This window comes from Podarcis pityusensis (assembly GCF_964106645.2).
Source record: "Podarcis pityusensis genome assembly, chromosome: 7".
NCBI lineage: Eukaryota > Metazoa > Chordata > Lepidosauria > Squamata > Lacertidae > Podarcis > Podarcis pityusensis.
The window spans coordinates 38,769,110-38,794,888 of NC_138031.1; the positions used below are offsets into that span (position 1 = coordinate 38,769,110).

Genomic DNA, 25,779 nt, shown 5'->3' on the forward strand with positions numbered 1-25,779 from the left:
ACTCTTCTCCTCCAGCAGAGTTCTTGTAATTTCCCATCGTGGAATTATTAATTTTTGTCAGAAATACGCTTCTCTCTCGACCTTGGTTACCCAGTCCTTGTTTTAGAATGTTTACGATAGGGGGGGGGGCTGACTTCCTTTTTGGATCCCCCCCGCTCGTGCCAAATCCGAAATTTTTTTCTTTTTTTTCTCCTTTTAAACCCGGTTTCCGAATTACTCACGGGTTGTTGTTGATAGTCCAAATTTTCAATAGAAGAAGTCAGCGCTCTCCGTCGAATGGCATGCGGCTTCGCTCGGCAGGGAAAGCAGAGGACTCACAGCACCACGCTACTCCCCGGCACCCGATCCGTAGCCTTTAAAAAGGCTCCTTCACGAGTCGGGAGGGCGCTAACGGTGCCAGCCGAGTCACCCATGTCCACGGGCTCCGTGCCCGTGGTTTTTAAGGGTCCCCGCGTCGCCGGCGCGGTAGGACCCAGCCCCTGCCGAGCAGACTCCCTCCGGAGCTCGGAGGGAGTCCGCCATTCGGCGATGGCGCCAACCCGGAAGTCTACCGCCGCATAGCTGTTGTTGGAGAGCGCTGACCTTTTCCTGTGGACAATTTGACTTTAAAGTAATTACCCGTGAGTAGAGCTGAAACGGAAGAATTGGATCTCTAAAAGTTTAATTTGATATCGTAACGGGGAGGTTCAAAACAGGAAGTCCGCCATCCCTTTTTGTAAATAGACTGAGGCAATGAAGTTGCAAGCTGGAGTCTTGGAAGGTCTTTTGTAAAAGATCAAATTTCCAACGGTAAAGAACATTAAACCCCCTCTTGGAGGCAGGAGAAGAGAGGGGGAAGTTGTGGATTGAGTATGCCTGCGGGAGAGAGCGAAGAGGCTTAAAACACCGCCACTCTGACCCTGGAAACGGGCTGCTAGTAAGACTGATGTTTTTTCTTCTTCTTTTTTTTTGGAATGTTCATAGACAGCGCTTAGAACGTTCATTGACAGCTAGCTAAATAAGAGAAATACATTGTTTCTACTGTTTCCGGCTGTTTTTAAAAAAGGAGGAAAGTAACTGAAAATTGAAACTAACTTCGGATTACTGAAACTGTGTTTAAAAGAGGACATATTGACTGATACAAATACAACCTGTTTTCCCCTAGTGGAAGCTTTTGAAATTGGTTACTCTATAGGAGCTGGGCTAGGGGAATTTCCAGCTGCAAGATAAGAAAAGTGTGAGACTTTGGAATTGACCTTGAATCTCTTAAGTGTTATGGCAAACGGAAGGGAAAAAACAGACGGGATGTCGACAGAGGAGGCCTTAGTGGCTGCATTATTGAAAATAAACGATTCGCTGGAACAACTCCATAAGAAAACAGATGCGAGGAATGTGAAATTGGATGTTGCAAATATTGAGACTGATTTAATTGTAGAAAGTTTAAATAAGTTGGGACAAAAGGTGAATACCAATTCAGAAACCACTCAGAAACTGATACAGGAATCTACTCTGATACGGCAAACTGCAGATGAAGTCAGGGAAAAAACCCTTGCTGCTGAACTTAAGGTGGTACAACTGGAGAGGAGAGTCCCATCCATACAAAGACAACTTGATGAACATAAGCTGACATTCATTATGATTGAACTTAAAGAAGAACGGATGAATTTGGGGACCAGAGCCCTGTCTGAGTTGGAGAAGGAAAGCCTGACAGAGTTTCAGGAGGCGACAGGACTAACATTGGTTGAGAAAGAGAGGTATTTGGGGGTTAGTATGACCGCCAAAAATGTGAATCTGCTTAAGGACAACTGTGAAGGATGTTGGATTGAAGAGAAGGGGAATTTGGAAATATGGACAAACCAGAAGTTGTTACTGTTGGGCCGAGTTGTTGTGGCGGGGATGGGGGCTGCTGTGTTGCTGGGGATGTTGCTGTTGTTTCAAACATTGCAAGCTCTGGATGGGATGGAGGGTCTCAGGAGGTGGCAGAGGGATGCTCCTAGAGTTGTTTGGCAGGGCAGGAAGCCTCGAGTTAAGCTTAAGATATTGATGGATGCTAAAGAAGGAGGTGGACCTGCCCTGCCAGACCTTTAAACTTTGATGTGAACCATCTGCCTTTTGCTGGTTGAGAGAACGGTTGCTTCTTGAAAACACTGAAGTGTTGGACAATGGCAGATGAAGTTGAGGGACTATAGGGAATTAGCAGAAATGATTGGCAAGATCCGAGACCAGGGTGAAGAGTCGGTGGAAGAAGATTGGAAAAAGTTTAAAGACTATTTATAGAAATATTGTAAAATTAAGAAATGTTAGAAAAATGTTGGAATGAAATTACATGGCTTTAGTAGAAATGTCATAAGGAATTAAGTATAAATAGATTAATAGAAAATTAAAGGAAAAGTATGGCAAGAATGTGTTAAGATAATTATAGAACAGAAAACAGAGTAAGATGGAAAGGAATTGCTGAAACAAATAATAGAAGTGGAATACAAAAAGGGAGGTGTGAGGAAGTCGCTGGAAATAAGTGAATGAAATATAAGATATTGAAAATGTTTGAGGTGTTTTTAAATTGTTTTTGTTTGTTTTTGCTTGATTTGTTAGTCCATTCATATTGTTTTTTCTTTTCTTTTTTCTTCTTTTTCTCTGTGTTTGTAGTGCTGTGTTGGAAATTTTGAAAAAGTAATAAATATCATTAAAAAAAAAAAAAAAGATCTAAATCTTTAAAGCATCTCTTTTTGCCTCAATTCAATTAAAGCCAAATTGTCTGCCAATAGTTCCTGAGAGGCTATAGCTGCCGCCAGTTGAATCCAGGGGGGAGGAGTATAAAAGTTTGAATGCTTTTTCTTGAAAAAGAAAGTTTACAAAGTTCTTATGCCCCTCCTTTTATTTCCGATGGCAGACTTTCTTTGTTTCCTTCAGTGCTTCAGCCATCTGGTTCCCATGCAGGATAGTCACCAATTCCAGAGAAGACACCCCTTTTATTCTCCTGGAAGTTCGCCAAATAAATCCAAATGCTAAAGACACTTGAATAATAAATCCCTTTTTCCTTGGTTTTATTTTCTGGGAAATCTGCTGCTCGCTGCACATTGGAGCCCAGAGATGACAGCTTGACAGCCGGGTTAGGCCAGCACCAAATGGAACCTCAGACCCGTTGGGAACTCGCTTTTGACCTCCACAGGAGCCCTCAGAATCCTGATCATCTCCAGGACCTTTTTGGGGTGCTCATTGCCTATGGGCTGCCCCCAAACTCCAAAAAGCAGCGGCCGGTTGGCTGAACCTGGCTTCCTTTCCCCCTCAGGGCAAACCAGGAAATTCTTTGCCCCCCTTCAGTCCTGAAAATCTGGAGGACAGCTTCTGAAGTTTCTTCATCTGAGATATCTGAATAGATGTGCCAGGAATTTTAAAGCCAATTACATTATCATTTATGAGTTGCTTCTCATTATAATCCCAGATGTGAAGCATTCTTCGTAGTCCATAAAAAATAAAGGCAGGGTGGTTGGGACAAAATAATTATACAGCCCTCACCTTTCTTTTCATGTTTGTTTAATCTTTATTTTTTTAGCCCATCATCCCTATTTTTGCACAAAACAGTTGTGAAGCATACAGGACCATTGGAAAGACAAGTAAGTTAAATACCTTGGTTGATCAAGAGATCTCAGGCAATATACATTTTAATAATATAGAATGATCTTTTAAAAAGAATATCTATTTACTATTCACTGATAGATTTTATTACATGTACACTTATCTGCAATGCTGTGCTGCCTGCCTCAGTACTGAGTGAACATGCCCTTGCTTAGTTTTCTAGTAGATTTTGTCAGCATCGCCCTTGAGCCAGTGCCACCAACTGGACTCATCCACTTCAGCCCCGACTGGGCTAGGCGAGCTGGGTAGCACTTCCAGAGACCACCTTCTGCACAGGAACAGGTCAAAGTGCTGTGGACTCACAGCTTAGAGTTGTGAGCACCGGATTCACTCCCATAAGAAGACAGTCGTCGCACAGCAGAGTACAGCAGAGTCTAGCAGAGTATATAAACAACTCGGAGAGCAGCTCTGTAGAATATCTTCTTTATTCTATAACTACAACTATAATACAACTATATACAGAGCTAAATAGGTCTAAGCATAAATGAATGCTACACTGCACTGAGTGTCTGCAGCTGCTCTTAGCAGCAACCTTATCTCTACACACGATCTCTAACACTCAGTCTCTCTCTCTCTCCCCAACACTGACTGACTGACTGACTGACTGCTGGAGCAGAATAAGTAGAGAGCAGAACACGCCTCCTCCTCTCTGGAGAATTAGCAGACTCCTCAGGAGATTCTTGGATATGGGAGGGGTGAAATCTCCTCAGATTTAACAGAAAGCTATAATCTACAACCCTAACATGGAGGGGAACTGAACAGGAAACATACCATATTCTGCAGTCTATTGTACACAACTTATGACTGATTGCAAAGAGCTGATAAGAGCTGACTGAATATCTTGTACAGTGGTACCTCAGGTTAAGTACTTAATTGGTTCCAGAAGTCTGTACTTAACCTGAAGCGTTCTTAATCTGAAGCGGACTTTCCCATTGAAAGTAATGGAAAGTGGATTGATCCGTTCCAGATGATGAAAAAATACCCCCTAAAACAGCAATTTAACACAAATTTTACTGTTTCATGGATTCATCAATTTTACTGGAGCCCAGTTGCAGAGCCTCTGCAGCCACCATGGATGTCGGGGTTTGGATCCCGGCATTTGTGGAGCCCTGTAGGCACCGTGGATGTCAGGGCTAGGCTCCCGGAATTCGCGGAGCCGCTCTAGGCACCGCAAATGCCAGAGCTTGGCTCCCGGCATTTGCGGAGCCCTGCAGGCACCACAGATGTTGGGGTTTGGATCCCGGAATTCGCGGAGCTGCTCTAGGCTGTGAATACCTATTTTGAAATCTATTCCTCTAACACAATGTATTCCTCTGGTTTTCTTTAGCCAAGCTTTAGATCTGAAAATCACTGGGTGTGTAACTATAGAGCTGGGAGGTACATATTCTTGATGATGCCTCACAGTATTATGGTCATTTGCATGGTGCCATGGACATAATAATAATAATAATAATAATAATAATAATAATAATTTATTGGTTGTACCCCGCCCATCTGGCTGGGTTTCCCCAGCCACTCTGGGCGGCTTCCATAGAAACCAAAAATACAGTAAAATATCACAGATTAAAAGCTTCCCTGAACAGGGCTGCCTTAAGATGCCTTCTAAATGTCAGGTAGTTATTTATCGCTTTGACATCTGATGGGAGGGCGTTCCACAGGGCGGGCGCCACTACCGAGAAGGCCCTCTGCCTGGTTCCCTGTAGCTTTGCTTCTCGCAATGAGGGAACCGCCAGAAGGCCCTCGGCGCTGGACCTCAGCGTCCGGGCAGAATGATGGGGGTGGAGATGCTCCTTCAGGTATACTGGGCCGAGGCCGTTTAGGGCTTTAAAGGTCAACACCAACACTTTGAATTGTGCTCGGAAACGTACTGGGAGCCAATGTAGGTCTTTCAAGACCGGTGTTATGTGGTCTCGGCGGCCGCCCCCAGTCACCAGTCTAGCTGCCGCATTCTGGATTAATTGTAGTTTCCGGGTCACCTTTAAAGGTAGCCCCACGTAGAGCGCGTTGCAGTAGTCCAAGCGGGAGATAACTAGAGCATGCACCACTCTGGCGAGACAGTCCGCGGGCAGGTAGGGTCTCAGCCTGCGTACCAGGTGGAGTTGGTAGACAGCTGCCCTGGATACAGAATTGACCTGCGCCTCCATGGACAGCTGTGAGTCCAAAATGACTCCCAGGCTGCGCACCTGGTCCTTCAGGGGCACAGTTACCCTACTCAGGACCAGGGAGTCCTCCACACCAGCCCGCCCCCTGTCCCCCAAAAACAATACTTCTGTCTTGTCAGGATTCAACTTCAATCCATTAGCCGCCATCCATCCTCCAACCGCCTCCAGGCACTCACACAGGACCTTCACCGCCTTCACTGGTTCTGATTTGAAAGAGAGGTAGAGCTGGGTATCATCTGCATATTGATGGATACCCAGTCCAAATCCCCTGATGATCTCTCCCAGCGGCTTCATATAGATGTTAAAAAGCATGGGGGAGAGGACGGAACCCTGAGGCACCCCACAAGTGAGGGCCCAGGGGTCTGAACACTCATCCCCCACCACCACTTTCTGAACACAGCCCAGGAGGAAGGAGCGAAACCACTGTATAACAGTGCCCCCAGCTCCCAGCCCCTCTAGACGGTCCAGAAGGATGTTATGGTCGATTGTATCAAAGGCCGCTGAGAGATCCAGCAGAACCAGGAAACAACTCTCACCTTTGTCCCTAGCTCGCCGCAGATCATCAACCAGCGCGACCAAGGCAGTTTCAGTCCCATGGTGAGGCCTGAATCCCAATTGGAAGGGATCCAAATGGTCCGCATCCTCCAGGCGTACCTGGAGTTGTTCAGCAACCACGCGCTCAATCACCTTGCCCAAGAATGGAAGATTTGAGACTGGGTGATAGTTGGCCATAGATTGTGCCATGGAAATACCATATTTTTCGCTCCATAGCAAGCACTTTTTTACTCCTAAAAAGTAAGGGGAAATGTCTGCGCATTTGATGGAGAGAAAGCACTGGACGGCAGAGGGATCCCTCGGCTGCGGCTGCAGTCGCGAGCTGAGGGATGCCTCTGAAGGGATGAGCAAGCAAAGTGAGAGCTGCGCAAAGCGGGACAGAAGCCATGTAAGCAGCTCTTGCTTTGCTTGCTTTAAATCAAGAAAATCGAGATCCGCTTACACGCTCTGTGACTAATATTTTTTCTACTTTTTTCCTCCTCTAAAAACTAGGTGCGTCTTATGGTCAGTGTTAGGTCGTGGGTTGACATAGCAGCCGGCACAGCGATTTCTTCAAGTAGCTCTTTATTATGGTAAGCTGGAATAGAACTGACTGCGAACAGCTCAGCCGGCCTGTATTTATAGGCAGCCGGCTGTCAACATTGTAACCACAACAGCCCAGAGTTCCCGCCTAAAATAACAGACGCGGACCTGAGTGAAAACTATCTACAGACCTGAGTGAAAACTATATACAGTATCCCCCTGTTGGCCCAGGGTGAAACTACACTACATAACACCCCTCCCCACCGAGATAAGGCGTTAGTTACAATCGTAATGGTTTACTTATATACAGCACTACGCGTAATGGTTCAATTAAGCACAAAAGCATATCGGTTACATTTCCCATACTTAGACCAACAGTGATACCTGTCCAACAACATAGTCCTTTAAATAAGTTGGGCGCTTGGAAACTCTGCCAGACCGCCGGGGACTGGTAGCCAAGTCCGGAGGGCCACACAGTTCTCGCTGAGGCTGTGGTGCGACCCTAGGTGGCGTTGGAACCAACTCCCCTGGATCCGCTGCTGTGGGTGGAGCCTCCGCAAGTGGAGTGGTCTGAGTCTGTTCTGAAACGGCTTGGTTCGGCTCCACGCTGGCAGCTTGCGAGGGAGGTGTAGGTGGGGCCTCGCCATCTGTACGTGTCTCTTCTGGAGCCGCAAGCGCAGTTGGGGGCACCTCGGTAGTGTCCAAGTCCCCAACCCTGCGCCTAAGCTGGTCTATGTGCCGTCGCCACAAGCGTCCGTCTTCGAGTGCCACCTGGTACGAGCGAGGTCCAGTGACTCCCACTACTGTGGCTGGCACCCAAGGGATGTCCCCCACATAGTTCCGGGCAAAGACCTGGTTTCCTGGGACAAATGACCGTGGTGCGTTGGCACAGCCTGGGGGTTCAGCCACGGCAAAGTCTGGGTGTAGCCGGTCGAGCGGTGACCTGAGGCGGCGGCCCATAAGCAGTTCAGCAGGACTCCTCCCTGTGGCCGCATGAGGGGTGATGTGTTGCACGAACAAGTATTCGGCGACCCGCTCATGCCAGTCTCCCCGGTCCAGGCGCGCCAGTGCCTCTTTTGTCGAGCGCACCATTCTTTCCGCTTGCCCGTTGCTGGATGGATGAAAGGGTGCCGTTAGGGCATGGCGGATGCCCAGTCCCAAAAGATACCGCTCAAACGTGCCTGACGTGAACTGCGGTCCGTTGTCAGAGACAAGGACATCAGGACACCCATGCGTTGCAAACAGGCCTCGCAGCACCCGGATGACAGCTTCGGTAGTGGTGGAGGGCATCAGGGCGACCTCCAGCCATTTGGAATAGGCGTCCACCACTACCATAAAGGTCCGGCCGTGAAAGGGGCCAGCCAGATCGATGTGCACCCTCGACCAGGGTGTCTTTGGCGTCTCCCAGGTGTGTCCCTTAGCTGCCGGTGGTGCAGGCCTCGACTCCTGGCACGCTTGACAGGCGGACACCCAGGCAGTGATGGCATCGTCCATATTAGGCCACCAGACGTAACACCGAGCCAACGCCTTCATTTTGACAATTCCCGGGTGGCCAACGTGCAGAGCCTCCAGGACGCGCTGACGGAGTCCCTGGGGAATCACGACGCGGTCTCCCCACAGCAGGCAGCCGCGATGAGCTGAGAGTTCATGTTGTCTGGTTGCGAAGGGCTGGAACTCCGATGCAACAGGCCCTTGTGGCCACCCCCTCCACACCCAGTTGAGCACCCGGCTGATGGTGCGATCCTGGGCAGATGCGGAGGCCACAGTGGCAGCCGATACAGGCGCTGCCGGAAGATCCTCAATCAGAAGGAGCGATGAAGCTGGAGCCGGGTCTTCCACAAATGCTGGAAGAGGGCAACGGCTGAGGGCGTCGGCATGGCCCATCGATTTCCCCGGGCGATGGATGAGCCGGTAGTGGTAGGCAGCCAGGAAAACAGTCCATCGCAGCATGCGTGGTGAGAGGACCGGTGGAGTTGGACGATCACCGGCGAGGAGGCCCAGGAGTGGCTTGTGGTCAGTGATGAGGTCAAAAGTCCTGCCATAGAGGTATTCATGGAACCTCTTCACTCCAGCCACAAGTGCTAATGCCTCCTTGTCGAGCTGGCTGTAATTCCGTTCCGTCGGAGATAGTGTCCTGGAAAAGTAGGCGAGCGGTGCTTCTCTTCCATCTGGAAAACGGTGACTAAGGACAGCACCGATGCCAAAAGGTGAGGCGTCGCAGGCAAGGACCAGCGGCCTGGATTCACTGTACTGTACCAGCACACTGTCTGAAGAAAGGAGAGCCTTGACCGCGTTGAAGGCCGCCGTCTCCCGATGACCCCAGGCCCAAGGCGTCTTAGTGCTAAGGAGTCGGTGAAGAGGCTCAGCCACTGTGGCTTTGTGGGGCAGGAACATGTTATAAAAGTTCAGCAGCCCCAAGAATGCCTGCAACTCCGTTTTGTTTTTTGGGGTGGGGGCCTGCTGGATAGCGCGGATCTTGGATGTGGTTGGATGAAGACCGGAGGCATCGATAAGATAGCCCAGGAACTCTACCTGTGGAACGGCGATCTGGCACTTGTCCCTCTTTACCTTGAGCCCGGCCTCCTGGAACCTGGTCAGCACGGCACGGAGGCGCTCGAACAGCTGCTGGTGTGAGTCTGCAGACACCAAGACGTCATCAAAATATGGTACCACGCCCGGAAGCCCTTGCAGGAGACGCTCCATAAGGCTTTGGAAGATGCCAGGAGCCACACTCACCCCAAACTGCAACCGGCGGCAACGGAAAGCCCCCCGGTGGGTGACGATCGTCTGGGCTTCAGCAGTGGCATCATCGACTGGCAGTTGTTGATAGGCTTGGGCAAGGTCCAGCTTAGCGAAGACCTTACCCTCACCCAGGGAATGCAGCAGGTGTTGGACAACAGGAACCGGGTAAGCGTGCTGCTGAAGTGCCTTGTTGATCGTGCACTTGTAGTCAGCGCAGATTCTCACCGACCCATCTGGCTTGACAGGCGTGACGATGGGGGTTTCCCACTTTGCGTGGTCAACCGGCTCCAAAACTCCTTGGGCGATCAGTTTGTCCAGTTGTTCGTCCACCTTAGCCTTGAGAGCAAAGGGAACCCGGCGTGGCTTTAGCTTGATGGGGGCGACTTGTGGATCAAGGCTAAAGGAGATGGGCGTACCTGTATATTGGCCCAAGGTGCCGTCAAAAACCTCGGCAAAGTCTTTGACCAGACCCTCAGTCTCTGCGTTAGAGATGCAGTTGATGCCGGTGACTTCCAGGCCGAGGGCATCAAACCAGTCTAGCCCTAGGAGGCTTGGCCGCTGACCTTCGACCACCACCAACCGGAGCAGGCCCGAAAAATCCTTGAAGGCGATCCGGAACCGGCCAACGCCTACCACGGGAATGTCGTTTCCCTGGTAGTCTCTCAGGTGTACGCGGTGAGAGTCGAGTTGCCTTTTGGACACTCTGGGTACCAGTCTTTTGATGGTGCTCCATGACACGATGGACAGGGCAGACCCGGTGTCGATCTCCATGTCACATGGAGCTCCTTCAATGAGCACCGTGACGTTCAGCTTGCGTCGCGTAGGCGAGTCGGTTTGGCCAATCGTGGTTCCAGACGGGCAGCGGCAGTTGGTGAGAGCGAAACAACTTTCCTTGGCAGACTGGAGTGAAGACTTGGACTTGCGAGTCGATGAAGGGGGGGTGTCAGACGGAGCCGATCGGCAGACCTTAGCGATGTGGCCCCTTCTGGAACACTTCCTACAGATGGCGTCTCTGAATCGACACTTGGCACGGGAATGGTTGCCTCCGCAGCCAGCACATTCCGGTTGGCCCTTGGACTTCTGTTGGAACTTCCTGCGCTCCCGCTTTGTCTGGTGCACGTCATCGTCTTCACTGGAGGATGCCTCCTCACTGCTGGCCTCTTCATGATGCACCGGAACTGGCTCCCTAGCAAGACGCGGGCTGCTGGACTTGCGGATCTCCTGGGCGGAGCGTTCAGCAGCTTCTGAGGCCACAGCCTCCTCAATGGCTTTCTGTAGCGTGAGGTCTGGCTTGGCTAGGAGGCGCCGTTGCAGATGGATGTCCCGGACCCCGCAGACGATTCGATCCATCAGGGCATCGTCTAAGTCTCGGAACTCACAGTGCATGGCAGCCTGTCGCAGGGCGGTGGTGTAGTTGTTGATTGACTCCCCCTCTGCCTGGTTCCGGTGGTAGAACACATGGCGGGCAGCAATCTTGGACGGCTTTGGTGCGTAGTGGTTGCGGAGCTTCTCTTGGATCGTGTCCCATGGTGTTGCCTGGACTGCTTCAGGCGCAACCAACGCTCGGGCCGTCTCAAACACCTCAGGCCCACAGAGGCTGAGGAATAGGCCCCGCTTCCGCTCCTGTGATACTTCTGTCAGCTCGTTGGCTTGGAGGTAGCAGTCGAACCGAGCGAGGTAGGAGTCCCATGATTCAGAGGCTGGCGCAAAAAGCGGTAGAGGCACAAGTGAAGCCATGATCCCGATGCCGGCGTGAAGGGCGATGGATGGAACACAGTGCTCTAGCCAGAACAGTCAGCTCTGAATTGGTTCTGCCCAGTGATTTCGCTCAGTGATTTCGCTCTGTGATTCAGCTCAGTGATTCAGCTCAGTTCAGAGGCTGGCCGCATCTGGCTGTGCTCTGATGTCCATCCATCCCACCTTCGTCGCCAGTGTTAGGTCGTGGGTTGACATAGCAGCCGGCACAGCGATTTCTTCAAGTAGCTCTTTATTATGGTAAGCTGGAATAGAACTGACTGCGAACAGCTCAGCCGGCCTGTATTTATAGGCAGCCGGCTGTCAACATTGTAACCACAACAGCCCAGAGTTCCCGCCTAAAATAACAGACGCGGACCTGAGTGAAAACTATCTACAGACCTGAGTGAAAACTATATACAGTATCCCCCTGTTGGCCCAGGGTGAAACTACACTACATAACAGTCAGGTAGATCTTATGCTTCTTAATCTTTAAATGGTTTATTTAATTTATGTAGATTCACATCCTGCTTTTTGACAAAATTCCTCAACGTGACTAGTTCTTTTTACTAAAATAATGATGCTAGAATAATGGAAGCTGCAGAAATATCTACAGAAAATATCCAATTAAGCAGTCATGGGAAATCAATCATACTTGTTGCAATTTTTGTGTGGTATTCATTCAGAAGTGGCTCCATTCTTGTCATCCTGATAGCATCATTGATTGAAGTTCTCACTGCCCACATAGTGAGAGTTTCACCAATGCAGGGTGGATATCACCTTATTGGGGTGTGCCAGCCCATTTCAAAACCACGCAAGCATAGTTGGGGGTGTGGGTGTACCTAGCAATTAAGGAGGCACAGCAACTGCAGGACAGATTTTCTTACATGCCACAGCATTGCACAATGATGGGTTACAGCAGTGGCAGAGTGTGATGGAGCACTGCTGCTCACCTGACCTCCAACTGGTCACATTGCTGTTGCTTAACAGGAGGAAGAGGGGGCAAGGGAAGTTGGAAGCGAGGTCAGCATGGTATAAACAAACAAGCAGGATCAGTGGAGTGGCTCCATTGATGTGTTTTAATCACACCCACCTTGCCACTATCTTCCCCACTCTCCCTCTACCTCCAGATAAGTAGAAGTCATGCAATACACTGGTTTGTTCCCCTCACAAAACCCTCAACTATTGGATTACAAAAAACAAACAAACCCCAATGCCCCAATCATATATCTGAATACCAGGAATGATTTATCCCAGTTGTAAAATTTTGAAGCAGTTATTTCCCATATTATTTCGGCTGCCTTCACTACCATCTTACCTCCATATTGGAGAAGCAGATAGCTTCCCCTTAATAGGCTGTACCAAGGAAAGGAAGGAAAAGCAAAATGATAAAAAGATAAAAGAGAATTGATCCTTCTAGTCCTTTGCAATCTCTCATTTTCTTAGTTGCTTCCCTGTCCAAAGCCATTAGCTCTAACTACAAGAAAGAAGATTCCACCTAAACATTAGGAAGAACTTCCTGACAGTAAGAGCTGTTCGACAGTGGAATTTGCTGCCAAGGAGTGTGGTGGAGTCTCCTTCTTTGGAGGTCTTTAAGCAGAGGCTTGACAACCCTATGTCAGGAGTGCTCTGATGGTGTTTCCTGCTTGGCAGGGGGTTGGACTCGATGGCCCTTGTGGTCTCTTCCAACTCTATGATTCTATGATTCTATGATTCTATGATTCTATGATAAAACATTCAGGTGTGTTGAGATAGGCTGTGGAGAATTGATCCTTCTAGTCCTTTGCAATCTCTCATTTTCTTAGTTGCTTCCCTGTCCAAAGCCATTAGTTCTAAAACATTCAGGTGTTGAGATAGACTGTAGAGAAAGGGTCCATTTGGCCAGTGGGAGCTGTCGCATTAGAGTTGATGAGCCAAATTCAAACTGATATAATGGCAATCTGCCCTGTGCCAGGCCCTTCCTGTCTGCCTTCACACTTATGACATGGGGATGCCACTGCCTGGCAGTTTCCTCCTCCTCAATTCCTGTTGCCATTGTAGTACTCAGCAGAGACGAGGACTGGGGGCATAAGTACAATCAGTGGCTCTGGGTTTTCTTCTTGTTGGCATTCCTGCCTTCTGCACTACCCATCCTAATAGGTGCCTTTTTATTTCCTCCACCCACATGCCAAAAGAACCTTTACCTATTCGGCCTTTGCAAGGGTTGGTGGGCTTCCGTGGCACATTTGTCTTGGCTACTTTCATATCACTTTCATGTATTTTTGAGAAATAAACGTTAAGACCACCATATGTGTATGTGATTACAGTATTGCTCTGGCATAACTGATGAATGCATGCTGGACATGGATCCTCCACCCCCACCTGACAATATTGAACATGTACCGAAAGCCGGAGACCCTTTGATGTCAAAGCATGTCAGCCTGGAATTTCTGGAGCTCCTGAGAAAGCAAAACATACTGCAGGAGCAACGAGTGAAGAAGCTTTTTGATGAGCTGCCTGCAGAAAAATCAGCATGGCAGAATTTAACCAAACAATCAAACAGATGGTATTGGAGATCTTAGACAATGCCTAGAGCACAAGTAGCTGGTCAAGTTTATTAGAGTAGGATTGATTTCTGAGGATGATTACTTGAGATTCAGTATTCAAACCTAGTAGGTGTTAATGAAATCCACATGCACATGCTGCTGTAGAAATAATAATAATAATAATAATAATAATAAATTTTATTTATATCCCGCCCTCCCCAGCCGAAGCCGGGCTCAGGGCGGCTAACAACAATAAAACAGTACAAAAGTACAGCACAAACAACACTCTAAAATCATTCATTATAAAATTAACTCAAATCAAACCAATGGCAACCATTGGGCCAGAGCTCCGCGAAGATTGCCAAAGGAGGGAGTCAGGCTGTGCCCTGCCCAAAGGCCTGGTGGAACAGCTCTGTCTTGCAGGCCCTGCGGAAAGATGTCAAGTCCCGCAGGGCCCTGGTCTCTTGTGACAGAGTGTTCCACCAGATCGGAGCCACAGCCGAAAAAGCCCTGGCTCTAGTTGAGGCCAGCCAAACCTCTCTGTGACCTGGGACCTTCAAGATGTTTTTATTTGAAGACCGTAAGTATCTCTGTGGGACATACCAGGAGAGGCAGTCCCATAGGTATGAGGGTCCTAGGCCGTATAGGGCTTTAAAGGTTAAAACCAGCACCTTAAACCTGATCCTGTACTCCACCTGGAGCCAGTGCAGCTGGTATAGCACCGGATGAATGTGATCTCGCAGCGAAGACCCCATAAGGAGTCTCGCCACGGCATTCTGCACCCGCTGGAGTTTCTGGCTCATTCTCAAGGGCAGCCCCACGTAGAGCGAGTTACAATAATCCAGTCTGGAGGTGACCGTCACATGGATCACAGTGGCTAGGTCAGGGCGAGAGAGGTAAGGAGCCAACTGCTTAGCTTGGGGAGATGAAAAAATGCTGCAATCTGCGTCTCCATGGAAAGGGAGGTGTCGAAGATTACACCCAAACTCTTAGCGGACGGTGCTGGCACTAATTGCACCCCCGCAAGAGATGGGAGTTGCCCCCCCCATCCCATATAGTCCCATCCCAGCCACAGGACCTCTGCTTTCGAAGGATTTAGCTTCAACCGGCTCCCACGTAACCATCCAGCCACAGCATCCAAACATCTGATCAGTGTGTCTGGGGCCGAGTCAGGATGGCCATCCATCAACAGATAGAGTTGGGTGTCATCAGCATACTGATGGCAACCCAGCCCAAAACTCCGGACAAGCTGGGCGAGGGGGCGCATAAAGATGTTGAAAAGCATCGGGGAGAGTATTGCACCCTGAGGCACTCCACACACCAAGGAGTGGCGCTATGACAATTCCCCCCCAAGCGCCACCCTCTGTCCCCGACCAGAGAGAAACAAGCACAGCCATTGAAGGACTGTGCCCTGGATCCCCACGTCGGCTAGGCGGTGGTCCAGGAGTTCATGATCGACCATGTCGAAGGCTGCTGACAGGTCTAGAAGAATCAGCAGCCCCGACCCGCCTCGATCTAGCTGCCTACGGAGATCATCTGTTAGGGCGACCAGAGCCGTCTCGGTCCCATGACCAGCACGGAAGCTGGACTGGAATGGATCCAGAGCTGATGTTTCATCCAGAAACCCACCAAGCTGTTCAGCAACCGCTCTCTCAATCACCTTACCCAGGAACGGAAGATTCAAAACCGGGCGGTAATTGATTAAATCTAAAGGATCTAATGGTGTTTTCTTTAAGAGCGGGCGCACCACTGCCTCCTTCAGTTCCTTTGGAAATGTCCATGTGCCAAGGGACAAATTGATGATATCCCCCAGGAGGGCCCGCACCTCGTCTGGACACGCTCTAATCAGCCAAGACGGGCACAGGTCAAGAGGACAGGTGGTGGGCTTTCCAGCTCGGAGGAGTCTGTCCACATCGGCTGGGGATATCCAGTCGAAGTGGTCCAGTACTGGGCCCGAGGACAGTCGAGGGGCCTCCAGTTCCTTTATTGTACCCAAATTGGCAGGGAGGTCATGGCGGAGCAAAAAGAACTTCTCCACAAAAAAGCTTGCAAATGCCTCACAGCTGTGTGTCAAATTGTTATTTAAATTTGGCTGTCCCTCGAGGAACGTTAAAGACGTAATTATACTAAATAATTGTAGAACTAAATGGCAGGTCCAATGGAAGAGCTTTTACAGTGCTAGGATTCAATATTGTAAACATGACATGTTACTAAGGTTTACGTATTGCAGGATGATCCTTTAACATGCATATCTTGTCACAATTCCTACCTTTACTCCTTAGTCAATAACTGGTTTTCTGTGACCCAATATGTTATTGTGCCATATGTCTGCTATTGTAGATGTGATCTCATCAGTTATCGTTAATTACAAATGGCCACAACTTCCAAGTAGCAGACACTCTAAGCACTCCCTCTTTTCCACAATTCTTCGTTTCCTCATACAGATGGCACACCCATCAGAGTCTCTTTAAACAGCTACATATAGGGACATGTCTCCATAGGTGTGGAAATTAGCCTATGAAAAGGTGCACCAGACAAGACTTCTGCTGCTTCCAGAGAGAGGTGACTGAATTAAAGGCAATTTAGGCTTACCAGGAATGTAAGTAAAAGTTTTTGTTCAGATAATCATAAAGTGTAGAGTTGGAAGGGTTCCAAGGGTCATCTAGTCAACCCCCTGCAATGCAGGAATCTCATCAAAGTCTCTCATTCTATTTGAAACCACACTGGACCCTGCTTCATTTGCAAATGTGCTAGTAGTTGTGCTATTTGTCACTTCTTGTGCGGGGGCCTGCAGAGAAAGAGAGAGAGAGAGAGAGAGAGAGAGAGAGAGAGAAATGCTGTCTGTCTTTCAGTGTTCTTTAGGGCTGGGCAATATCAGGTTTATAACATCACAATATATTACCAGCTAAATACCACAATATCTCAATACATCACATGATATATCTGCGGCTGCAGAGGGCCTTTCTCACTTTCCTTAATACTCCAGCAGTGGGGTTTGGGGAGACCTTTATAAAAAGTATAAAATCAATCTATAATGAGCAGACGGCCAATATAATTGTAAACAACATATCAGGAAAATGTATGATATATAAAGGGATGAGGCAAGGTTCCTCAATGTCCCCGCTGTTATTTATATTAATATTAGAAGTACTGGCTCAAAATATAAGGATTAACAAGAAAATCAATGGAACAACAGTGGGCCAGCAAAATTACAAATTGAAAGCATTCGTGGATGACATCGTATTAACCTTAGAACAACCCAGAATGAGCATACTGGAGGTGACAGAAGAGATAAGTAGATTTGTAAAATTGGCTGGCTGCAAACAAAATAAAGGGAAAATCAAGATGCTGCTAAAAAAATAAAGAATAATCAAAGAAAAAGACATTGAATTGGAATGTGGGTGGGAAATAGAAACAAAAATAAAATATCTGGGGATTTTGTTAACAATAAAAAAACATAATATCTATCAAGACAACTATGTAAAAGCTTGGAAAGAAAGAAAGATTTGGAAATATGGGAGAGAATGAAGCTATTACTGTTTTGGCCATCAAAATGTATGTCCTTCCAGTTATAAATGATATTTGATGTTTCATATAGTGGCAGAAAAAAGTATTAAGGTTCATATGGCAGGGAATGAAGCCCAGGGTAAAATTTAAAATTATGCTTGATGAAAAGAAAGAGGAGGTTTGCCCTGCCAGACCTTCAACTTTACTTCGAGGCATCATGCCTATGTTGGATAAAACATGCTCTCTGTTCCCGTTTTTGAAAATGCAAAAAACAAAACAAAACAAACAAAAACCTTCAGCAATGGAATGAAACCAGCTTGCTTTACAACAGATAAATGATGGAGTCATATATTTCTTGGAGTCATATATATTCATATATTTTGTAAATCTCCATGATGGACGTTGGAAACACAATACAGCAACTGAGCAAGTTGCAGTGGGGAAAACTAGGAAAATATTAAGCAGCATGAGATTTTCATGTATTCATGAATGTTTCTGGGATGGCAGATCAAACCAATGTACTGCATTTTCTGTTTTCCAGGTAAACAGTGGGGGAAATAGCATCACAACTGAAGAAAATTTCACTTTATATATTTATTTCATTGGCATACGCTTGGTGCTTCAGATCAGGAAACAATGAGCTGGTTTACTCAAATGCTGCAAAACTTGATTAGTTTTCCTTATTTAGAAGAATACCTGAGCTCAGTGGTTCACCCTTGGTGGTTTCGTAAGCTTCTGATTTTGCTTTGTTCATTAATGATACATATATATTTGGTTGGCTGTGCTTGCTCATTTGGGCTATATGTTTACATGAAGATGAATAAGCACCAAGAAACTGGTCCTGATAGCAAAATTTGGAAAAAGCCAAGGAAATTTTTTGCTCATATTATAGATATATATGGAAAGATATGGCATGGTGAGTAAAAGTTTCTTTCATAGCAATAATTCTTCCTTATGAGTCACTATAATTTCATAGGACGGGATCAGAATTTCAGGCTTGAAGCAATGGAACAATAGTTGCCACAGTGAATCAGGACTGGACCTCTGAACCCCCCTCAGAGTCACAACAGCTACAAGTTTGGGTTGGCTACATAAGGATCAAAATAAAGGCATGGTTATTTATTTATGTAATAAGAAAAACAAAGCATTTTATGAAGTATGAAACTAAGGCGGTTCTGTGAATCGCCCTGACACCTCCAGGTATAGGGTGGTATATAAATTCAATAAATGATAAAATAAATAAATAAGACAGATTACAAAAGAAAGGGTCAGTTGGTGACTGCATAAACACTATACATTTAAACCACATTTTAAGTACGCTTCTTCCCCTAAAGAAACCTGGAGAATGTTTTTTACCCCTCACAGAGACACAATTAGCAACTATGTACAGTGGTACCTCGGGTTACAGATGCTTCAGGTTACAGAACTTTGCTTCAGGATGAGAACAGAAATCGCACCATGGCGGCATGGCGGCAGTAGGAGGCCCCATTAGCTAAAGTGGTACCTCAGGTTAAGAACGGTCCTCCAGAATGAATTAAGCTCTTAACCTGATGTACCACTGTAGTTGCTATGGAGGTCAAAAGTGAGTTCCCAACGGGTTTGCAGTTCCATTTGTTGCCGGGCTGACCCAACTGTCAAACTGTGATCTCTGGACTCCAATGCACTCCTGCAGCAGGCTGCCTCGAATTTCTGTTCTCATCCTGAAGCAAAGTTGTTAACCTGAGGTACTATTACTGGGTTTGCAGAGTCTGTAACCTTAAGCATCTGTAACCCGAGGTACCACTGTATGTACACAAACTACGGAATTTGTCAGCACAGGATGTGGTGATGGCTACTAATTTAGACGGACACTGCGGGAAACAGGATGGTCTAATACAGAGGCCTTTGGTCTGATCCATAGGACTCTTTATATGTTCTCAGTGCTTCCCACAGGTCTTATGTTACTGTAAGTGTTGAAACTTAAATCAGAAATACACGACTAAGGATGAGACCGTGTAGCTACTTAGGGCATGGTCAAGGGGGGGGGGGGCGTGTCTAGGAAGCAGCTTTCTCACTTGGTAGAAAGTGATTCAGAGAATGGTCTGAAGATGCCTGAAGTTGGAGCTCTTAGGGACGGGGAAGAAATATACTCCAGGCCCTGGATAGCTCTCATACAGAAGGGGGATACTACTCTTTAAATTAAAAAAGTCTCAAAAAACTTTAGTATAACTATAACAACACATTAAACTGTCTCAAGGGCTCAACCCTATACAAAAGCTTAAAGTAGACTAAAACAGCAAAACACAGTTTTAGCTCACTCAGAGACTGGGCAAAATGTTTCCACCTGCTCAAAAGGAAGCAAGGAAGGAACATTCTACGAGAGGAGAAATCCCTTCATTCATTAAGGGACCACCACAGAGAAAGTCTTGATCCGTGTGGTTGACAACCTAGCATCCAGAATGCTGGAGCATATTGTCATTGTTGTTTAGTCATTTAGTGGTGTCTGACTCCTCGTGACCCCATGGACCAGAGCATACCAGGCACTCCTGTCTTCCACTGCCTCCCGCAGTTCGGTCAGACTCATGCTGGTAGCTTCAAGAACACTGTCCAACCATCTCGTCCTCTGTCGTCTCCTTCTCCTTGTGCCCTCAGTCTTTCCCAACATCAGGGACTTTTCCAGGGAGTCTTCTCTTCTCATGAAGTGGCCAAAGTATTGGAGCCTCAGCTTCACGATCTGTCCTTCCAGTGAGCACTCAGGGCTGATTTCCTTCAGAATGGATACGTTTGATCTTCTTGCAGTCCATGGGACTCTCAAGATTCTCCTCCAGCTTCATAATTCAAAAGCATATAACAGAGCTTTTAACCTGATCTTAAATTTAATTTTTTTTCTGAACCACACTGATTTCCTCCAGTAATGGTTGCAATATTTCTTTGTTGCATTTTGTATTATTTTCAGGTTATGAACTTACTGGTATAGAACATATCCCTAAAGGACCAGGGATTATTATTTATCATCATGGAGCTATGTCTATCGGCTATGTCTTTTTTGCGGCTAGATATTTTTTAGAGACGGGGAGAGGGTGCTTTTCATTAATGCATCATGTCGTGTATTGGATACCAGGTAAATTATTTAAATTTAAATCATGCTTTTTTACATAAAACATGTAAAATATGACATGAAACAATGCTATAAGCTATGAAACAATGCTATAAAATATAAAACTGTACATCAGGAAAGCAGGTAGAAACAACTGATAATGTGTCATCTGATTCCTATGCTATGACTACAAGCTCTCATGTAATAATTGCTGTTCACTTTAATACCAGAACAGGGCAAGGCGTAGGCTTTGGGGTGTCTAAGTTGATGATTTCCTCAAGTACAAAGAGTTTTGCAAAGTTCTGTCATTAGTAAAGATGGGATATTCCTTACTGGAAAGAACAACGCAAAGTATGGGATTCTGCTTGGGAGCATCTGCACTAGCAAACCACCTGCGCAAAATCCTCTGTATTCAAACACCACTGGGTGGCAGCTGGGATGGGCTAGGAGCTACAGCTAAGGAAAAGGGCAGAAGCCCAAGTGAAGCCCCAAAGACATGTCCGAGGCTTTCATAGCAAGTCCAACCTATCACCTAATCTGCACACAGATCCCAGAAAACATGGCCCCACCCAAACACATGGCCAATCAAGCACTCCCACGCACAGCTTTTATGTCCCCATGTGACTCCAATCAAACCCACGTGACACCCTTGCTGTAGTGTTCATGGCCCTCCACTGCCACTCCCCCCCACATCATCTTCCTCTGCATGCACACAGCAGCCACCCCAGGAAACTATGACATCACAGAAAGGTCATTTGAAGGAAGGAGTCCAAAGAGACCCAGTAGCACAGAGCGCTGTTTGGAGTTTTTCCACTAGGTTAATTAATGCAGCATATAACCTCCACCCATATATCTGTGTACCAATCTCAGCTGGTGGAGGCATTTTTCCTTCAGCATTGTCTCCTCTGTGCCATGCGTGTATCCCCCCCCCCCCCGTGTGTGTATCTACTATATCCAAAAGCTCTGCACCCTAAAGGGATTGAAGGTTTGGATGGTGGAACAAGGCACTGTGACCTGTATTTTTATCATAATGCAAACTTGAATGTATTACAGACTTGACTTGAGGAACACATGTCTAAAAAGTTCGCACCTCAGCACTCAACCCTACTCAATGTGCTTTCCAAAAAAACCTCTACTGTCAGAACCTCTAAGCAAAAGTGGAATTAGCATAAAGTCCCCCTCCATGAAATCCTAGTTAAAATGGGTTGGCAGAGAGCTATGCTTGTGATCCATAATAGTGCACTATCTTTGGAATAATGACACTTGTATTGTATCCACACTATTTCCTAAATAGGTTTCACATAAAATGCATTCTTCTATTTGGGGCTTATTTTTTCAGGGCTGCAGATGTTTTTTTATGTGCTCGGGTTGAAATCTTACAATAAAGCTGAAATTGTGGAAATGATGAAGAAAGGCCGTTTAATGGGCATTTCACCTGGTGGAGGTAGAGAAGCACTGTATAGTCATGATTACGACATAATGTGGGGTAAACGCACAGGTTTTGCTCAGGCAGCTTTGGAGGCGAAAGTGGTGAGTGATCTTTGTGCAATTTGCATTGCCTTCACGATTATCCTAGATAAGATGTAATATGTTGACATCCTTGATCCAGCATCCAAAAAAGTTGAGGATGGCAAATATCCTGTTTGGGGGTCAAATGATATCTGGAGTGCCACAGGTCTCCCCACCCCTGCTTAAAACAAACCTACTGAAATTGGTGACATTTAAAAAGAAAACCTGCGTTTTCCTTTTATCTTTCTTTTTTATATATAATTTTATTTTTAAAAATTGTTTTACTGTTTAAAATACTCATTTTACATCCTTAAGCTCTCCCCAACACTGCTTTAAAAAAACCCCTGCATATTTTACAAAAACTATACTATTCAGTATTCCATTATTGAATCCATCAAAACATATTACACTGCAGTATTTATCTTAATGCTGCCAGTCATCATCTATTTCAAGATCCTTCTCATAATATGTCTTGAGCACTCAGTCTTTGATATTTCTAGAATAAAAAAAGAACCAAACAATCTCCTGGAAATGTTTTCTTCTTAGCATACGAGGATTTAACCCTGAAAGCATGATCCATAACAAAAATTAAGGCTTGGTTGGGACAAAATAATTATCCAATCTTCACCTTTCTTTTCATGTTTGTTTCATCTTTTTTTTTTTAGCCCATCATCCCTATTTTTACACAAAACAGTTGTGAAGCATACAGGACCATTGGAAAGACAAGTAAGTTAAATACCTTGGTTGATCAAGAGATCTCAGGCAATATACATTTTAATAATATAGAATGATCTTTTAAAAAGAATATCTATTTACTACTCACTTAAAATGAGTAGGGGAACTGAACAGGAAACATACCATATTCTGCAGTCTATTGTACACAAATTATGACTGATTGCAAAGAGCTGATAAGAGCTGACTGAATATCTTGTACAGTGGTACCTCAGGTTAAGTACTTAATTGGTTCCGGAAGTCTGTACTTAACCTGAAGCATTCTTAACCTGAAGCGGACTTTCCCATCGAAAGTAATAGAAAGTGGATTGATCCGTTCCAGATGATGAAAAAACACCCCCTAAAACAGCAATTTAACTGTTTCACGAGACCATTGTTCCATAAAATGATGGCAATAATCAATGTAAAGGTAAAGGTAAAGGGACCCCTGACCATTAGGTCCAGTCGTGACCGACTCTGGGTTTCCGGTGCTCATCTCGCTTTATTGGCCGAGGGAGCCAGTGTACAGCTTCCGGGTCATGTGGCCAGCATGACTAAGCCACTTCTGGCGAACCAGAGCAGCGCACGGAAATGCCGTTTACCTTCCCAGCAGAGCGGTACCTATTTATCTACTTGCACTTTGACGTGCTTTTGAACTGCTAGGTTGGCAGGAGCAGGGACTGAGAAATGGGTGCTCACCCCGTCGCGGGGATTTGAACCGCCAATCTTCTGATCGGCAAGTCTTAGGCTCTGTGGTTTAACCCACAGCGCCACCCGGATCCCTAATAATCTATGTACTGTACTATATAATAAATAAGACAGTATTTTAGATGATTTTTTTTTTCCAAACTCACTGTTTGGAGGGGGCTCCGGGTCCTCTTCCGCAATCACAATCGGATTGGCTCCTGGCATTCGTGGAGGCCTCAGAGAGCTCCTGCGGCTGGAGCTCAGTCGCAGAGCCTCTGCAGCCACAGTGGATGTCGGGGTTTGGATCCCGGCATTTGCGGAGACCTGCAGGCACTGCGGATGTCAGGACTAGGCATTTGCAGAACCACTCTAAGCACCGCGGATGTCGGGGCTTGGCTCCTGGCATTCGTGGAGCCCTGCAGGCACCGTGGACGTCAGGACTAGGCTCCCGGCATTCGCGGAGCCGCTCTAGGCACCGCGGATGTCAGGGCTTGGCTCCTGGCATTCGCGGAGCCCTGCAGGCACCTCGGATGTCGGGGCTTGGTTCCCTGCATTCGCAGAGGCCTCTGAGAGCTCTGTAGGCCCCGCCGTTGTCCAGGTTTGCTTCCAGGCAGCGGCGAGTCCTCCAAGAATTTGGACAACTTACCATAATTTTCGCTCCATAACACACAGTTTTTTCCTCCTAGAAAGTAAGGGGAAATGTCTGTGCGTGTTATGGAGCGAATGCCTACGGATGGCGGGGGAATCTGCTGCAGTTGTGAGCAGTCCGTGCCTCGCTTTGAAACTGCAAAGCGGGTGTAAGTGGCTCCTGTCAGCGAGCCGAGCCGGGGAGGAGGGAGAGAAGCAGAGCGGGGTTGGCTGCTTTAAAACAACCCCGTGCTCTATGTCCCTCTCTCCTCCCCACTGAGCTGCCAAGTAGCAGCAAAGCTTTTCAGCCAGCCTAGCCGGGAGGAGGGAGAGAAGCAGAGCGCGCGGTTGGCTGCTTTAAAACAACCCCGTGCTCTCTGTCCCTGCCTGCAGTTTTTTGCTGTCCGATTTTGGATTAGCCACTGTAGGGGCTGTGTGTGTGTGTGCTTGAGCTATCGTTCTCCTCCTGCTGCTTCCCGTTCACTCTCCCAGCGCCTCAGCGCTCTCCTGCAACTTTAGGATTGATACTCTCTCTCTCTCTCTCTCTGTGTGTGTGTGTGTGTGTGTGTGTGTCATCATTCTCCTTCTCTTGCTTCCCGTTCACTCTCCCAGCGTCCCTGCGCTCTCCTGCGACTTTAGGATTGATACTCTGTGTGTGTGAGAGGGATCATTCTCCTTCTCTTGCTTCCCGTTCACTCTCCCAGCGCCCCTGCGCTCTCCTGTGACTTTAGGATTGATACTCTGTGTGTCTGTGTGTGTGAGGCATCATTCACCTTCTCTTGCTTCCCGTTCACTCTCCCAGCGCCCCTGCACTCTCCTGCGACTTTAGGATTGATACTCTGTGTGTGTGTGTGAGGGATCGTTCTCCTTCTCTTGCTTCCCGTTCACTCTCCCAGCGCCCCTGCGCTCTCCTGCAACTTTAGGATTGATACTCTGTGTGTCTGTGTGTGTGTGTGTGTGTGAGAGAGAGAGAGAGAGAGAGAGAGAGAGAGAGGCATCGTTCTCCTTCTCTTGCTTCCCGTTCACTCCCCCAGTGCCCCTGTGACTTCCAGCGCCCCTGCGACTTTAGCATGGATCCACATGGATCCTCAGGATTTTTGCATTGAGCTACCCCAAACTCACCGTCAGATCACATGTCTGTGGCCACAGCATGAACCACAAAAATCATCCACTGTTTCGTTTAGAATATTTTTTTCTTGTTTTCCTCCTCTAAAAACTACATGCGTGTTATGGTCTGGTGCATGTTATAGAGCGAAAAATACGGTACTTCCAGGTTGCAATCGTTCGTAACCCAAAAAAAGTAAGTTGAAGTGTTCATAACCCGAGGTACCACTGTATCTCTTTTCCCAAGCACTCATATTATTTAACTTTTCCTCTCTCCCTATTTATTGCAATTGCTAAACCCTGAGAATGTCAACTAATTTCAGATTTGATATGGTGTCGCTTTCCTTCAGAATCTTCTTCCATTTCATACACAGGGCTGACAAAATGGCTGTATGATAAAACTCGATGTATGCTTCTTCCCATTTACGGAGGGTTTCCAGTGAAATTGAGGACATTTATTGGAGAACCCATCCCATATGATCCAAATATAACAGCTGTAGAGCTGGCTGAAAGAGTAAGTTAACTCTAAACTTGCAAGTTTAAAAGCAGAATATTTCTTTTCCTCTTGGTTTCTCTTTCAGCTCTAAATTTTATTGCACATACTGATTTCCTCATTCTATGTGACCAGATATAGGGTTCATTATATATACTTTTGTGCATTATGCCCATCACTCAATTTTCCCTCTCCTTAACTTGTTGAGAC

At 46.9% G+C, this 25,779-nt stretch overlaps 2 protein-coding genes across 3 annotated transcripts in view; both read left to right on the forward strand.

Annotated features, from left to right (window-relative positions):
• LOC308481328 (DGAT1/2-independent enzyme synthesizing storage lipids-like) overlaps positions 1-25,779 on the forward strand; it is a 63,231-nt gene that overhangs the window by 35,025 nt on the left and 2,427 nt on the right. For both annotated transcript variants that reach the window (XM_081013640.1, XM_081013639.1), the window contains 3 exons: positions 21,778-21,968; positions 22,613-22,673; positions 25,451-25,590. In XM_081013640.1, the coding sequence (XP_080869766.1) occupies positions 21,778-21,968; positions 22,613-22,673; positions 25,451-25,590 (392 nt within the window). The remainder of the gene's footprint in view (positions 1-21,777; positions 21,969-22,612; positions 22,674-25,450; positions 25,591-25,779) is intronic.
• The window catches only part of LOC308481794 (uncharacterized protein), a 91,404-nt gene continuing 82,026 nt past the window's right edge, over positions 16,402-25,779 (forward strand). The window contains exon 1 of the mRNA XM_081014500.1: positions 16,402-16,454. The gene's annotated coding sequence lies outside the window, so the exon portion shown is untranslated. The remainder of the gene's footprint in view (positions 16,455-25,779) is intronic.